The sequence below is a fragment of the Telmatherina bonti genome, assembly GCF_933228915.1.
Source record: "Telmatherina bonti genome assembly, chromosome: 19".
Taxonomy (NCBI): Eukaryota; Metazoa; Chordata; class Actinopteri; order Atheriniformes; family Telmatherinidae; genus Telmatherina; species Telmatherina bonti.
This window is the reverse complement of record NC_136617.1, coordinates 30,298,371-30,315,254: the sequence shown is the minus strand read 5'-3', so window position 1 is coordinate 30,315,254 and position 16,884 is coordinate 30,298,371. Positions and strand designations below refer to the sequence as shown.

The window sequence follows — 16,884 nt, the reverse complement described above, 5'->3', positions numbered from 1 at the left end:
TTATTCTTAAAAAGTTGTCCTAAAATGGTTGAAAAGCAGCTGTAGGGCTGCTTGTGTCGCAGTCCAGCCTGATACTGATTGTAGCTTTGGTGTTGGGATAAATTGCACTGGAAACCAGCAGCACATCCAGCTGCTAAAACAGCAACAAAAAAAAAAAAAAACAGGCTCAGACGTCACTATCTGAGGTATTCGTACAAGTCGGCGTCCAGCGTTGCCAGACCCAGCTTCTCCAGCAGCTTCAGGAAGGCTCGGGTCAGGCCCATCACGGCCATCTCTGACCTGTCGGAGGAGATCACTTCATCAATCTCATCGTTATGGTTCGATTCCCACCGATTACATTCATACGCACCTTAAAGCTACTTCAAACTTGAGGCTTTCCCATGTCGTCCTCCACCAGCGGAAGATCCACAGCCGGGGCAGGATTCCCTTCTTCTCTGCTTGGATCTTCCCCCAGCCCCGCACCGCACTGGGAAACAAGACGCTGTGTTACTGGGAGCGGATGGTTTCCACACTGGATGTACCAGTACCTTTCCAGCCATTCTACTGGTGGGAACATTAAGCAACAAACTACTTTCACCTGGACTAAAGGTGTTAACGTTTGTTTTCTGGGAGAAATACCTACGTCCCGACTTCCTACACAAGACCGCCGCCAGTTTCAGAGAATCTGATCAGAAAGTTCTCGTTTGCTTTTCAATTAAAAGTTGGAACTAAAGAGAAAAAAAGAGCCACACTTCATTTGTAACTAAACACATTGGACCCGGTCCTGATGAAAAACTACAACACTTAAGACCAGGGGTGTCCAAAGTCGGTTTTTGAAGGTCGATGACCTGCAGGTTTCTATGGATCTCTGCTCCAACACACTTAGCTCACATTAAATGGATCCAACAATCAATGAAGTTCTGCACAATGAGTGATTAGTCTGAGTCAGGTGTGTCGCAAGTGTGCTTGCTCAGGATGGGAGATTTAGTTGGACCCTCCAACTCAATCTGTTGGTTTTCTTATATAGGCTGTTATGAACTGGCTTTCATTGTGGGGGGTTTTTTTTCGGTCTGTAAAGCGTCTTGAGATGATTTGACGCAATATAAATAAAGTTGAATTGAATTGTTGGAGCAGGGATACATGGAAAACCTGCAGGATTGTGGCCCTTGAGGAACAGAGCGGGACTCCCCTAATTAAGACTCTGAATCTGGATTGAAATTCATTAAAACACAGTTTTTATGTGAAGTATTTTCGCTTTTCTTTTCTGGAATGGGTCTAATGTGGTTTATGTGCTAAAAAAAAAAGTAAATTCAGCCTAATTTGTATTTTCACAAAAGAAAAAAAAAGCATTTGCAAATCAGAAACTGACCTGGTGAATCTGCAAACTGTAGAATATTTCAGTCCAGATTTAAAAGTATTATCTTTTTATTTATTAGATAATGTGACCAAAAGAACGAAATCTCGCATGAAAGAGGAGATCAGAGTAGAACCGCTGCTCCTCTGCATCGAGAGGAACCAGTTGAGGTGGCTCGGGCATCTGATCAGGATGCCTCCTGGACCTCCCTGGTGAGGTGTTCCAGGCATCTTCTTCCTGTCTTTTCCACGTTGCATGCCATGCTGAGGTGAACCCAGCTTTTAGCCTGAAGCTCTTTTGGGTCACCTTGCTTGTGCAAAACTACTGTTTTATGCCAAACTGTTATGTTTTGTTTTTTTCACAGATGAAACAACAGAAATGGCAACAAATGACGTGTCTTTGTGAGAGGCAGCTGGTTGCAAAGTGTCTAAAGATACAGCCTAAAGTTATCTGCTATGTGTTGACATAAACCTGATTTCATGTTGTGAGTTCAGTCCTTTTTAACTCTGGAATAATTCAAAGGTTGATGTGGCTTAAGAACAAAACACACTTCTCTCAAAAGAGGTGAAAGGACTGGGATGGAAATGTGTAAAAAGGAAGAAAATTTCCAAAGAAAAAGCTGAAATCCACCAGAAAGTCTGCAGAACGATTGCTCCAGATGAAGTCAGGAGAAGTCTCGGTAAGGAGAACCTGAAAGACCTGAAGCAGCCTTATCTCTCTTTTTTCCTTCCTTGAGTGAATAATTAGTCAATTTTATTCCAATATCACTTCTTCTCCACTGAACGCAGAAACGTTGCAGTGCGCCTTCGCAGCCGATCACGGCAACACCAGTAAAAAGAACTGGTTTTACCAGGTGGGCTGCGTTGGGTTTCTGAAGCAGCGCCGTCGCTTTTCGCTTCTCTAAAATACACGTCGGTTCTATTTTTGCCACTTTGAAACGTCGTCGATCTACAGCAGTGTTTTTCAACCACTGTGCCGTGGCACACTAGTGTGCCGGGAGAGATTACCGGGTGTGTCCTGAAAAATGACCCAATGATGGGAAAGCACTCATCTTCCCATCTGCTTCCTACTAAATGTTGCTGATGACTCTCTGTAGGTATGTTTAATAAATAACATATTGTAATTGTTATTTTATTAATTCATTTACTTTTTCTTTTTTTTTTCTGTTTTTGAATATTGTCACTATCCTACTTTTGTCTTGTTGTATTTTTTCAGAACTTTATATTGTTTTGCAAATACTGTAACTTTAGCAGCTTAGACACGCCTTTCTTTTCTGTCTCTCTTTTTCCTCCTTTCATTTCCTCTTTTTTTCCTCTTTCCCTGCCGGGTCCAGCTCGGCCATATCAAGACTGACGATGATTGCAAAATGATAAAAGGAAAATAAATAAAATGAATAAATAAAATAATTATTAAAATAATCAGTTTATCAAGGGCAGCTATATACATGAGATGTCTCCCTTGACAGAGCAAATCTGTCTGGCAAAAATACGGCACGCAGATTGCTGTTCTGTATGCTGAGATGCTGGACAGGACAGGTTAAAAAAAAAAAAAAAAAGAAAAATGACCCAATATCACCTCATTGGTCTAAAAAGCAGTTCTGTGTTCATCCAAACAGGCCCCGGTGAAAGATTATAAAATTCCTTCTTCTTGTGTTTATCTAATTTCTATTCAAGATGCTTTGAGAAGATGGACTTTATATTAATAATATGGACTTTAAAGGGACATTGTGTAAGATTTTTTGTTGTTAACTGACCAAAATTGATTTCTGTATTTATATGTGCGTTATCTTTGGTGTATTATGACTTCCGTTAGAAGCCCGACACATTCACATAAAATGAAATATTTTAGATTTGTTTCTCCATTCAACGGGTAAGCCAGCAGGGCGCGTCATGACAGTCTGCAATCGTGAAATAATACAGCCTCCGGGAAGGGACAAACGGCCCCAACGGCGGAATAAATAATCGCCAATTCTTGTTAGAAAGCTCCAGATGCGTTCCACTTGTTCAGTTAATCCAAGAACTGCATTACAAACTTTAGATCAAATTATTTTTTTCAGTTACCTAAATAAGGCATTTTACTGGGCTGAAAATTATCAGGGAATTTGCAGTTTCAAAACGCCTAAAGCTGCTAAAACCAACGGCTTGCCGTCAGCAGGAAATATCGTGTTAAATTGTTATTAACAAAGATGGAGGACCACTGATATGCAGCAGCAGCACGGGAGCCCTGTTCTCCATCGCTGAGAAAGCGCAAAAGGACATTTAAAAGGCAGCGTGACCGGGAAATACGAAAAACAAGGATCAACATCGGACTAGCTTTCTCCAGGTGGAAGGAGCTGAAGACGGAGAAGGGTTTTAAAAGGGATGCCAAAGTTGCCAACTTTCTTCCCGACAAGTAGGTCAAATGCGCTGCCTAAACTGGCTCAAAGAAACGTATTTCTATTCGGTTTACCATCATCATAATATTTATTTTTATTTCTCGGTGTTGCAGAGGTTTTTTGATAAACGTTGGCTACTGTCGTTACGATGCCTGTTTCTCAGAAAGTGAAGTGCCAGAACGCGCATGTGTTAGAATTGTAGCAACGATTCCGACGTCAGGTGGATGTAAAAGTTACACAATGTCCCTTTAAAAAAAAAATAAAAACAAACATTTTGGTTTGTGATGTGCCTTGGATTTTTCAGTGAAAAGACGCCTTGGCTCATAAAGGTTGAAAAACGCTGATCTGGAGCAAAGCAGATCGTTCAGGCAGGAAATCACTCAATGAAAACCAAAGTGGATCCAGTGGATTTTGCCAGTAAAAAGACTTCATGTCCACTTTGGATGCATTTGACTCTGAAACATCAACACTTCTTCATTACCAGTGACACCAAGCCAGTACATTCAGACGGTTTCACTCAAATGACAGCGTGGAAAAGGTGCATTTATCTTTGAGGAGGAAAGCTGCGCCGTGTTTTTGTCTTGACACCACCTTTTCCCAGTGTGAAGAAATAACGAGCAGCACGAGACGCGGTGGAACTGTTCCTGCTTTTTCATTCGCTGGTTTATTTTTCACTTTGAAGCAGTTTAATGGAGCATTTTAAGTTGGCCGACACCAACAATGATGCACAATGACGCAGTCCTCATGTGAACGTTCCGTTCTGAAACTGCTGGTGAAATCAAGTCTTATCTGTCGGACAGAAGTAAGAGTGTGAGTTTAGGAAATGTTTAATCCAGCTCTGCGCCACTTCCTTATGGGATTCCACAGGGGTCGATTTTAGGGCCCTTGCTTCTCTCTTTGCATTTACTGCCCCAGAGATCGATCCTTATGCCATCTCATTTCTCAACATCTCAACATTAGACAAGCCTCTTCAGCGTCCATTTTTAAAACTCATCTTAAAACCCATTTTTATTCCTTGGCCTTTAACCCAACGTAAGAGTTTCCGGTCAGTGTGCTATAGTTTTTTTTTTTGTTGTTTTTTTTTATTGGTTTTACTTACTATTTATTCAATTTGTTTTATTGTTTTATTTCCTTATTAAAGTTGAGTTGTATGACCTGTTTTATTGTGTTTTTTATTTGCACTTGAACTGTTTTATTCTGTCTTTATTTTGGCCAATTGTGGACAGCACTTTGTTTCGACTCTGGTTGTTTTAAAGGGCTTTATAAATAAAGTTGAGTTGAGGTGAAATGGGACGTTGCTCGTCGCAGCCGCTCCGCAGAATAAAAAACGTGAAGTGAGCAGCATCTCTTTGTTTCTGACGTCTCAAAAAGCCAAAAAACTGGTGATGACAGTTTTCTTCCACAGTGTTCTGGAAGTAGTGACAACCAGCTGATACATCGCCATGGTAACATGAGCAACCTGCAGTGATTTGTGATGACTGGAAGTGAAGTTACGCCTCTGGTGGCTGCCACCTCAGTCTGCCAGTGACGTTGTACGTCTATTCTCGGACTGGTTGTACTGGAAGACATTTCGTTGTACTGGGACGTTGGCTCAGTGACAATAAAACGCATTCTGATTCAGACTGAAATAAAAACTGAGCGAACCTCTTGGCCATGATGAAGTAGCGGTCCACCGGCGCTCCCAGCGCGATGTTGATGCTCCGGACTGTGTTGATGTTCCTGAAGACCAGCAGCATGGGCCGAGGCATGGACTTCAGCACCTGCATGATGCTCTCGAAGCGATTGATGGCCATGTCGCGCATGTAGGCCGTCTCCTCTCTGCTCAGGATGTTGGACAGACCCAGCTTGTGCATGTTGATTGGTCGCTGCAACAGCATCTCACAGAACAGGAAGTACTCTGCAGGGCAAGGAAGCCACAGTAAAACCAGCTTGGAGACCAACAGCAACGTTTAAGGCTTCTCACCTTTGACTCCCAGCGCCGTGGAGTACTTCTCCATCGCTGCCTCGTCTCTCAGGACGACAGCCCGCCACAGTTTACACAGCGCCTCTCTGTCACTGAGGTCAAAGGTCGAGGTCAGAGCTGCTGACAACACACAAGTCTGTGAAGGTTTTCACTGAGCAAACTCCTCCAGCACTCACCGTTGACTGAGATATTCGTAAAGGCCGTGATCCAACAGCACCAACTCCGCCGTCTTGTCAGGACCTCGTCGAACCAGAACTAAACAACAAAATGATGAAACATTTCACTCACAAGGGAACATTTCCTCCAACTTTTTCATTCTTTGCCCGCATGAAAAGAATTAAAAACATTTTGCTGTTGTTTTTCTGTCTTTCCTGAGTCTGGTTCTGGTGCAGGTTCATGTTCAGGACCGTTTTTTTTCTTTTACAATGACAGCAGCGTGAGAGGGTCACGCTACTTAAAGCTTCAAGTTTTCTCCAGAATAAATAGTAATAAACTAAATATAGGCTGGTTATTATTTGCTTACAAGAAGACACAAATAAACACAGAAACGACATGAGAGAAATAATCTCAGCATCCTGATTTCATAACATTAATAGACAAGCTCTGAGACATAACGGAACATATAGTGATGAAAAGAAATGGACATAACACAGAAATAAATCAACTATATGTCTGGAATTATCTGAACAATGATAGAAACTAATGTTGAAGCAGAAGGACTGTAACATTTTCATTTCTCATATGAACTAATTCAAACTGGACTAATGAGGATCATTTAGTGGATTTGTTTTAACTGGATTACAGCTGGACAACAATGAATTTATTTGAATCAGAGTCTGTAAAAGATCCTTTAGAGGAATTTTTTGTGAACTGGTGCATTATAAATAAAGCAGAACTGTATTACATTTGGAATTCAGTGGAATCAGGTAAGTTTTCATGCAGAGAAGGAACTGAACTGCAACGAGATTTTGTGCCCATGACACACATCTTGATTCAAGCTCGTCTTTCCTGACATGAAATCAGGAAAGAGCAACTTTCTACACAACATAGTTGACCCCCTGCACTAAAACAGACCACCTGACTTCCAAACTCATTTTAAGTGTTGTTCGTAACGTACACAGAAAACATGGACAGCGCAACGGTGACAGCGTAGCATACACAGCACAACGGTGACAGCGTAGCGTACACAGCACAATGGTGACGGCGCAACGGTGACGGCGGAACCGTGACAGCGTAGCGTACACAGCGCAACCGTGACAGCGTAGCGTACACAGCACAACGGTGACGGCGCAACCGTGACGGCGCAACCGTGACAGCGTAGCGTACACAGCACAACGGTGACGGCGGAACCGTGACAGCGTAGCGTACACAGCGCAACGGTGACGGCGGAACCGTGACAGCGTAGCGTACACAGCGCAACAGTGACAGCGTAGCGTACACAGCACAACGGTGACGGCGGAACCGTGACAGCGTAGCGTACACAGCACAACGGTGACGGCGGAACCGTGACAGCGTAGCGTACACAGCGCAACAGTGACAGCGTAGCGTACACAGCACAACGGTGACGGCGCAACCGTGACGGCGCAACCGTGACAGCGTAGCGTACACAGCACAACGGTGACGGCGGAACCGTGACAGCGTAGCGTACACAGCGCAACAGTGACAGCGTAGCGTACACAGCACAACGGTGACGGCGCAACCGTGACAGCGTAGCGTACACAGCACAACGGTGACGGCGGAACCGTGACAGCGTAGCGTACACAGCGCAACAGTGACAGCGTAGCGTACACAGCACAACGGTGACGGCGCAACCGTGACGGCGCAACCGTGACAGCGTAGCGTACACAGCACAACGGTGACGGCGGAACCGTGACAGCGTAGCGTACACAGCGCAACAGTGACAGCGTAGCGTACACAGCACAACGGTGACGGCGCAACCGTGACGGCGCAACCGTGACAGCGTAGCGTACACAGCGCAACCGTGACAGCGCAACCTTGACAGCGTAGCATACACAGCGCAATGGTGACAGCGCAATGGTGACAGCGCAACGGTGACAGCGCAGCGTACACAGCACAACGGTGACGGCGTAACCGTGACAGCGCAACGGTGAAGGCGCAACCGTGACAGCGTAGCGTACACAGCGCAACCGTGACAGCGCAACCTTGACAGCGTAGCATACACAGCGCAACGGCGACGGCGCAACGGTGACAGCATAGCGTGCACACCGCAACCGTGACAGCGCAACCTTGACAGCGTAGCATACACAGCGCAACGGTGACGGCGCAACGTACACAGCGCAACGTACACAGCGCAACCGTGACAACGTAACAGATTTCAAGTTACTCCCAGTTTAACAGGGAGACGATCAGCAGGCTGTTGAAGCGACCGAGGGGTCATCTGGAACGTCTTTTTTCTGTGACAACTGCACCAGATTTAGTTGCTTTGCCTGCTTTGCTATCTGTTTCAAGCAACCATCATGATGACCCTTCACTCAAAGTTTCCCTCCTCTTTTCTCTGTGCACACACTGGTTCTCCAGAATTAAACCAGAACAATACTGGTTTTTAACAGCGACTGGGAAATACAAACAGCTTTATAGATTGTTGTACCAACCGTTTCCAGGATGAGGGTCTGAGTGGATGAAACCTGTGTAGAAAATCTGCTCTGCAAATGTCCTGATCAGCTTATCTGCAGTCTGAGAATCAAACACATGATGACTTCTCTGGATAACATGCATGGAAATAAAACATTGATCCAATGATGAAGCGTGATCATCTCACATCTTTCAAGCTTATTCCTTGACGCTTAATTTCTTCCACGTTGTTGATCTTACAGCCATGACAAAACTCTGCCGTCAGCACCCGCTTTGGTTTGGGAAAGGAAAGATAAAACTGGTGAGGAAGGTGGACAGTGTACGGTGCAGATACTGTGTCCAGCAGGTAAAAAGCTCACCTTACTGGTTTGCTCCCAGAAGACTTTGGGTACAACTATGAATTTAAAGTGCTTCAGCTCCTCTGCGCACCGCTCAGAGTTCCTGGCCTCGTTCTCGAAGTCCAGCTCTTGAGCCAGAGTTCCCTTCAAGTCCTACAGAGATGAGAGTCCAGGTTAATGTGTGTCTGCTGGACACAAGCACAGGGTCAGACATGACATCCTGAGTGATCACAAGCACCCAGCCGGGAGAACAAGTGAGGACACACAGGGTGGCTTCAGAGGAGGTCCAGACAGTGTTTTTATCTAATAACTCATTGAGAAAATGATTCTAGCGGTGGAAAAATCGGGGGGACTTGTAAATGTCATCTAAGGTAGGGGGAATATGGCTGCATTTAGCTGCACGCCAGCACGCCGGGAACAAGTTTTCATGAGTCCCCCCATGTAGGGGCGTCCTTAGACACTGGTTCCAGTAGATAACTACAGTAATCCACCCATGGAGGCTCTTAACGGCAGAGACAAAACTAGTACCATGCATCCTGTGATGGTTCTGGTTGTCGGTAGGGGTCGAAAATCTAATCGAAAAGCAGGATTTTTTTTAAAAAAAAATTTATTCCCAATTTTACAATAGATTTTTTTTTTTTGTAAAAACAATTTTTTTTTTTCCAAACAAAAATAATCCATTATAAAAAATTTTGTAATTTTTATTGATCTTTTTACTTGTCATCTTGACTATTCTAGCAGCAGAATGATGGTCCGGCTACTGTGTTGTTTTTTCCTAATTGAAATCAAGAAAAATGACAAGCAAAAAAGAAAAAATTTGTACATTTATTTTGGTTTTAATCTACGAAAATCAGCAATATCGAGGAATTGTGAGAATCGCAATTTAAATGGAATCGGCACCCAAAAGAAAACAGAATCAAATCGAATCGGGACAAAAGCATATCGTCACAGCCCGAGTAGTCGGTGTATGCAGAGTGATTAAGCAGCGACAGTAACGTGTGATAAAATCCTCGCCAGCCTTCATGAATGCGTTAACTTGATCATGTAACCTTATTTATAACCTGATTATCAGGGAGCTTTATAAACAAGTTTGTTCAATGATGGACTTTATCTGATTTAATGTTGCAGAGAGGCTGTAAAAAACAAATACTTCCAGTTGTCCTGGAGAGCACAGTTTCTCAAATGGGGGTATGTGTAGCCCTGGGGGTACTTCAAAGCAAAAAAGTTTGTTTTTTTTCTTTAAAACATCCTTAAATAAAATATAAATATCAAATAAATATTTAATATATTCCAATAAATGTAAGCATACATTTAGATTTACACTGAATTTACATTTAGATTTACACCATTTCATTCCTCCCAAAATCCCACATTTCAACGTGAATTGAACCCCTCTGTCGCCTTGACAATCAAAAACAATGGCGTCCTGGTTAAAGCGTATAGTAAAGATGTGCAAAACACAATTAAAGTTTTAAAGGCCAAACACAAATGATAAAATGCTGTATGTCGGGTTTTTTCTGCACCAGAAGTACTTTGCAGTGGTTAGGGGGAACTTGGCTGAAAAAATAGTTTACAAGGGGTATTGTGCTGCAAAAAGTTTGGGAATCGCTGCTGTAGAGAATAAATCACTCAGGAAACCACCAACACCAAACATGAGCAGACTCTTTGAGCATTTTCTGACCTTAAGGACCCATCGGAATCCAAAACTGGGGTGCATGAACTTTACGACATCCAGCAGGATCTCCAATGTTCTGATATCGCCATCGAACCGATCCCTGAGGTCGATATACTGCACCTGGGACCACGTAGGACAAAACCCTCCTTCAGTCATTCACACTATGAAGTGTCTGACTCTCAAACAATAAACAAACATCATTCATGTCGCCTATAAAAGTGACTGATCACCTTGACAGCGACGGGGGTCCCGTCAAACAGCTCTGCCTTGTGCACCTGAGCCAAGCTGGCCGCAGCTATGGGCTCGTAGTCGAACGTTTTAAAAAGCTGCGCTGGAGTTTTGTCGAAGTCTTCCTGAAAGAGAGCATCCACCTGTTGCAGACACAAAACACAGATGTGAGAAGTCACAGGCCGTTCTTCCTTTGCTACATGGCGTGCCTTGTTTGTGCTGCAGCTCCCACCTCTTTGTACCTCCTGTTCAAGGCCTTGTCCTCCAGGACCTGCAGAGTGCGGATGTACTCGGGGGGCAGCAGGTGGTTGAAGGCACACAGACCCTGGCCCAGTTTGATGTATATCCCTCCATTCCTTATAGCGCCTTCCACCATGCACTCTGCTGCCCTCTGGTGGCAGGCTGACATCTGGCTCAGGAAGGGTGGGCTGCTCTGGCAGGGGAGGACAGAAGTAAGACACTACTGTCCAAATAAAAGCTAAATTACCTGGAATTGGGATTTAGCCACTAAAAAGCACACAGGTGAAGGTCTTACCTCATCCACTCCACGCAGAGACACGTTGGTGGTCCACCAGTAATCCAGGGAGATAAAGATTCCCACAGAGAGCGACCTGAGGACGCACAGAGAAGACAGGATGCTCTCTCCAGCAGCATTTCACAAACATTTCTGTTAAAGGGATCTCTGTGTGCTTCATCTGAGGAGGGGCTTTAGGGAAGAACATCTCCAGTATTAATAGATACAGTCGTGCTCATATTTATTCATACCCGTTCATTAAAGAAGGAAATAAACAGCTGCCTGTAAAATAAGCTGAAATTTACTAAAGTAATAATAAATAAAAATTTCATGAAAATCATTACATTATTTTCTAATTATGGTTCAATAGAAATATTTTTTTAAAAAGCAAACAAATAATACAATTTATTACATATTACATTACTCATAAACTAATATTTAGTTGAACAATCCTTTAATGTTTCCGCTCCAGTCAGGTGTTTTCTGTTCCTCTCAGTCAGACTTCTGCACCTGTTGACAGGTATTTTGTCCCACTGTTCAACAGAAAAGTCTCTAATTTGTCCAGGACCAATTTGGTTTTTTTTTTTTCCTTTCTTTAACTCAATTAAATAAAAAAAACAGTCTTATATTACTAAATTATACTTTTGCAAATTTTTAGTTATTGTTCCTTTTTTAAGTTTCCAGTTATTTGAGTGACTTTTGTAAATTCAGCTTTTCTTTAATGAAAGGGGATGAAGACATATGAACACAACTGTAGGGTTATAAATGTGTCCTTTTAATAGCTTCTGAGACAAAACAAAACTGACCCAAGACCTCCTGCTGGACCTCCTCATGTTCCCACCATTACTTTTTTTTGTGTGTTTTTGTTTTCAGACTCCAAAAAGGCTTCGTTTCAATCTATTTATGAGCTCCTTTAAAAGAAAAGAAAAGAAAAAAAAGGAACACAGGTTATGCGCCATCAAAGCTGGACGTCCCTCAGTATGCTGATCGGCCAATCACATCGATGCTGTTTATGGACTCTAAGGGCTTTGTCCACCGAGTCTACAAGCTGACCGTCAGGAAAGTCTCAACCATCAGCGAACAAGTCCCGCTGAATATTTCTGAGCTGATTTTAAATGTTGAATTTAAGTCTGATCTGTCAGTGAGAAACGGTTCTGATTGGTTGTTCAGTGCAGCGACTGACTTTTAATCATGTCACATTATTGTTCCCCATATTATGCACTTGTTTTCCTTTGTATTTAGACCTTTATATATGCAATAACAACTGTTTTACATGGTTTAATATTTCCCACGCGGACAAATAAAGCTGTCTGAAATTAGTCTTGAACAAAACTTGAATAAATCATTCATGAAAAAATGAAAATACAAAAACTATGTCTGGTTTTTGTTTTAAACCGAAACTTTCCCATCTGAACCACGTTGGCGACTAAAACCTGAACCGACGGTGGTCTGACGTCACATAAACGTTGCATCATCTGCAGGAGCTGTGTTTAGTTTAATCAGATGCAGCCGGCAGTGGCGAGTCTTTAGTCATCATGTCGAACCGGCGCCGTGGCTCTAAAGATGATGATACGCGTTCAAACAAAACCACATTCATTCTTAACAAAGTGTACAAAGATTAACTCGTACAAACAGTTCTTTTACTTATAAACGTATCAGTTTTTGGTGGGTTTTTTTTGTCTGTATGCTCATTTTAGCCTCAACAAAAGTTTAATAGAAAACATTTCAGACTGAAGAAACAGCAGCTGCTCTTCAAACTAAAGAAACTTTGAGTCATAAAATCTGCAAATAATCATGTTGATGAAAGAATAAAGACAAAAAAAACAAACAAACAAACAAATAAAATAAAATTAAATGCAGTGTATTAAATTATACTAAATATTTAGTATGTATAAAATATAGGGGTGGAAAATTTAATCCTAAGAATCTAAAAATCTGAATTTTTTTTGCTTCACATTTTTTAAATCAATATTTTTGTTTGAAAAAAGTCTTTTCTTCTTTTTTTTTTTTTTTTAAATAATCCATTATAAAAAATGTTGCTATTTTATTGTTTTTGTTTATCTTTTTACTTGTCTTCTTGGGAATTATAGCAGCAGAATGATGGTCTGGCTGCTGGGCTGTTTATTCCTAATTGGAATTAAGAAAAATGACGAGTAAAAACAGTTTTATACATGTCGCAGTTTAAATCAAATCAGCCAGAATAATTTATTAGTTCTTTCTAGCTTACAGAAGAATGAAGCTACTTAGGAAATGAGCACCTCTTGTTACTTAAGTGTAATGATTATGAATCGAAAATCTGTTTGAATCGAGAATCGATTCTGAATTGAATTGAATGAGTTGAATCGTGAGTTGTTGTTGTTAAATTCACATCACTATTAAAACAAAACATGCTAATAATAATAATAAATATGAACAAATAATGACCTAAATGAGTGTTTCATTTCAGATATGATGCTTTCTGCATTTCCTTTTCAGCTGAGAAACTTATTGTGACTCTAAGAAATGATAAAAACTGGAGAGAAAAACTCATTTCTATGCTGTTATAAATGAATATCTTCCCAAAGAAGAAAAGTTTACAGCTGGAGTTTTGTTACCTGCATGCTGCCTTTTCCCATGAGGTGAATTTTAACCTGTAAAATCAGGTTTTCAGTGTGATTTATACCCACAGATCAGTTTGCACTGTAACAGGCGGCGCAGAAAGCGCTCCGACTTGTTTCTGCTTTCCTAACCTTGACATTTTCCCCCATCCAGCTGTGATGTTTTAGTGTCCAGCTGCACAGCTTACTCTGAGCATATTAACAACAAAACAATATTTGAAGTGCAAATAAGGCGTTTTTATTGATCATGGTTATGCAAACAGTGCGTGCGCCGTTCTTCCCACCTCCAACAATTCCTTTTATTCTAGCTTGCCTGACTTTCATTGTTTAACCAAAGAGACAGTAACCACTATCGACTTCAGTTTTCACTTAATAGCCGATTCTCAGGCAAAACACTCACTTTAAAATTCGTATTAAGGCTAATTATTTATATTTTAGGATTCATATTCCATTAATTTGCTCATATATTTTATCTTTTTTTAAAAAAACTGATAAAAACAACTCTTGCAGATTTAGCAAATCTGAATTTTTTCAACTGGGAACAAATGCAGAAAAACTGGACGTGCACAAAAAGGAAAATACATTTTCTTTTCCAGGAATTCCTTCTATCTGGGAAACATCTTTTGTGGGAAAAGTGCTTGTAATTCAAATCATTTTTAACTTTGTTGGATCAAATATAACTTATAAAACCGTTTGCATCCTGCCTACTGCTTTTTTGTTCAAAACTCACAAGTTTTTTCTATTTATACAGCTTCCATTCACTTTTACTGTATTTTCTAAAAGTCCACATGATAATCTGGATGACGTAAAGCAAATAAAGACACATAAATCCATTCACTGACACTGATGCATTAGATTTAACCAGATTAAAATTAACTAAATGACAGCATGCTTTTTGCACAAGTTTTAAAATTAAAAATTCATGGAAGCTTATCCCTGATCACCTTCCTCTGTGTGCATGAACACAAACCTGGGAAAAGCACGAGCTGCCTGAAATGCCAATGTGAAGAAGAACACTTTCACCATCTGTGCATCTAAAATAATGTCCCGAGAAGCTAAAGAAGATAAAGACAAACCTGCAGAAACGACCAAATCCCTCGATCACAATCCTCATCTTCCTCTTTTCTCTGGGATCTGACACCGCATACTGGACAGACACGGCTACAGGAACGCCAACAGAGAGGCCGACAAGTGTTTTCCATAGCAGCCCTCTGCGCTTACCCTCCCTGCAAAGAGTCAAAACAGGCCTGTGTCATCGCTTTGGCACCTTCAACCACAGGCAGGATTAGAACAGTGCAAAAACTCAGCCTTAAAAAACAAGAAGAAAATGTACAAAAATTAGTTAAATATTGCTTAAAATAAGATAAATTATCTGCCAACAGAAGAAGAAAATTTGGCGTGTCAAGACTTCCCAAAACAAGCAAAAATACTCTTAAAACAAGAGGAATTCTCTGGCATAAAAACTAAGAATTATCTTACCTTTAAAAAAACAAGTATATGTGTACTCAATTTAAGATTTTTAATCTTACTTATATTTCAGTTTCTGCAGAGAAAAATGAAAATTTCCAGTACCTGACTGAGCTGAAAGATCTGGTTGTTTGGAGTTTGGAGGCGCCAGGATGTGGGTATCTTAGAAGCAGAGCCATATGATGTCGACATAATCTTAACTACAGATGAACACAGCATGAGATAAACATAGTTTTACCATCACATTCATGAAATGTTTCCATTTTTATCTCTGCATCCCCCCACGTGTGAAGTGAATTTTAACCAGACATCTGGGTTTGTATCAACAGGTGAACTCTGGACTCTGAGGAGGCATTTCCTCACACTGCAGGATCAGATTGTGTTTTTCTTTCAGTAAAATCCACAGTGAACACATGTTCGTGTGCTGGGAAGGATGAAGGAGGTGTGTGTGTGTGTGTGTGTGTGTGTGTGTGTAGGAGAGGGGGGTCTTCAGCAAGGCCAAGTGTGTTGTTTGTGTTCGCTGTCTGCTTCTGAGGGACAAAATGTCTCTAAAGCTGACAAATTGATGTACAGATAAGGGTGATGTCAATGACCTGAGCACTGACAGATCAAACAAGGTTTTCCATCGTTCACAGACACTGATGGGGATAAAACTAAGAAACTAAGTCACTACAATGAACGCCTCAGCAGGGTGTAAATAAAGTCTGTTTAGCTGTCAGCCTTTATGTTCCTGTTCCTGTCATCTATCAAACTAAAATAAAATCTAAAGCCCCGGTGGAAATCTTTAAAACAAAACGTAGCTAATTCAATAAGTACATTTATATTTTCATTTGAATGGACAGTGTTTGTCACCCAACACGAGCTAACATGACAGCTAATTACTGCAAGCTTTTAGCGAACTTCTATCTAAACCGAGCAAATGTAAGCTTAAAATAAGGTTCATTTACCACTCTGGAAGTCTCCACTGTCATGTTTCTTGACGATAAAAATGCTCAACACACGGTGATGAATTTGTATTAAGGGTCTATCCAGAATGGGACTCGGCTAATCTCTGTACCTCCTCCTTCGGCTAGCGCCAGTGTTATTGTTTAACCAAAGAGTAAGTAAAGCAGCGCGAGATAGTAACCACTATCGACTTCCGTTTTCGCTTTAAAGCTAATTCTCGGGCTAGACCCTCCCTTTAAAATTCGTATTAAGGCTAATTATTTACATTTTTAAGGATTGATATTCCATTAATTTGCTCAACTACATTGACGCTTTATCTTTAAAAAATGCTGATATATTTCTAGATTTGATGTTGAGCGATGTGACAGTGCGAATTTTCAAACAGGGCAATTTCATCTTGACAGCCCACTCTCAGGTAGGAGGTACTGAAAGAAACGTCAGCGACCTTATGGAGTGGCGCGAGGGCATGCCCTTGTCCAAATGGCGTATAGTCCAGGGCAGTGTCATTCAGTGCCATTTAGCACTCAGCTTGTCTTTGACTGTTCTGTCCTTTGGGCGAAGCAGGCTCTGTCTGAGGGGGATGTTTGGTCGCTCTTGCCACCTATGGAGTTTTCTTCCTCTTGTTTTTTCTGTCTTCTCTGTTTGTGTTTTTGTGGAAATTTAGCTGATTTGATTAAATTCAGTTTGGATAAAAGCAGGTTTAAATGGCTTCCTTGATGTGTTTTTGTTCACTGAGATTTCCCACTGCCCTCGATGGTTTGTCACTCAACACTGAGGTTTACCAGAAACCCATACAGACCAGAATGTGGTTTTTAACTCACACCACCCACTGGAACACAACAGTCCGTCACCAGAACC

At 41.5% G+C, this 16,884-nt stretch overlaps 1 protein-coding gene across 2 annotated transcripts; it reads right to left on the bottom strand.

The window, feature by feature from the left end:
* Positions 1 to 93: 93 nt before the first annotated feature.
* adck5 (aarF domain containing kinase 5) lies at positions 94 to 16,165 on the bottom strand. Of its 2 annotated transcripts, XM_079258586.1 has the most exons (15): positions 16,029 to 16,165; positions 15,187 to 15,281; positions 14,691 to 14,840; positions 11,039 to 11,114; positions 10,736 to 10,936; positions 10,506 to 10,646; positions 10,282 to 10,395; positions 8,622 to 8,753; positions 8,450 to 8,533; positions 8,283 to 8,364; positions 5,847 to 5,925; positions 5,671 to 5,762; positions 5,352 to 5,604; positions 350 to 466; positions 94 to 279 (listed from the first exon to the last, which is right to left on the bottom strand). In XM_079258586.1, exons 1-15 carry the CDS (start codon positions 16,050 to 16,052, stop codon positions 177 to 179), a joined length of 1,743 nt encoding a protein of 580 aa, XP_079114712.1. In that variant the 5' UTR covers positions 16,053 to 16,165; the 3' UTR covers positions 94 to 176. The 2 variants fall into 2 exon arrangements, with proteins under 2 accessions (XP_079114712.1, XP_079114713.1); XM_079258587.1 differs by lacking the exons at positions 15,187 to 15,281; positions 16,029 to 16,165 and having other exon boundaries at positions 10,736 to 10,931; positions 14,691 to 14,738.
* Positions 16,166 to 16,884: the final 719 nt, after the last annotated feature.

What these genes read in the sequence shown, in the direction of transcription:
- adck5 (XM_079258586.1), bottom strand. Translation starts at nt 16,052, where the DNA reads ATGACAGTGGAGACTTCCAGAGTG. An exon ending in GATTCCGATGGGTCCTTAAG is followed by an intron (nt 8,754 to 10,281) that starts GTCAGAAAATGC and finishes TCATCTCTGTAG; the next exon opens with GACTTGAAGGGAACTCTGGC. An exon ending in AAGTTTGAAGTAGCTTTAAG is followed by an intron (nt 280 to 349) that starts GTGCGTATGAAT and finishes CTCCTCCGACAG; the next exon opens with GTCAGAGATGGCCGTGATGG.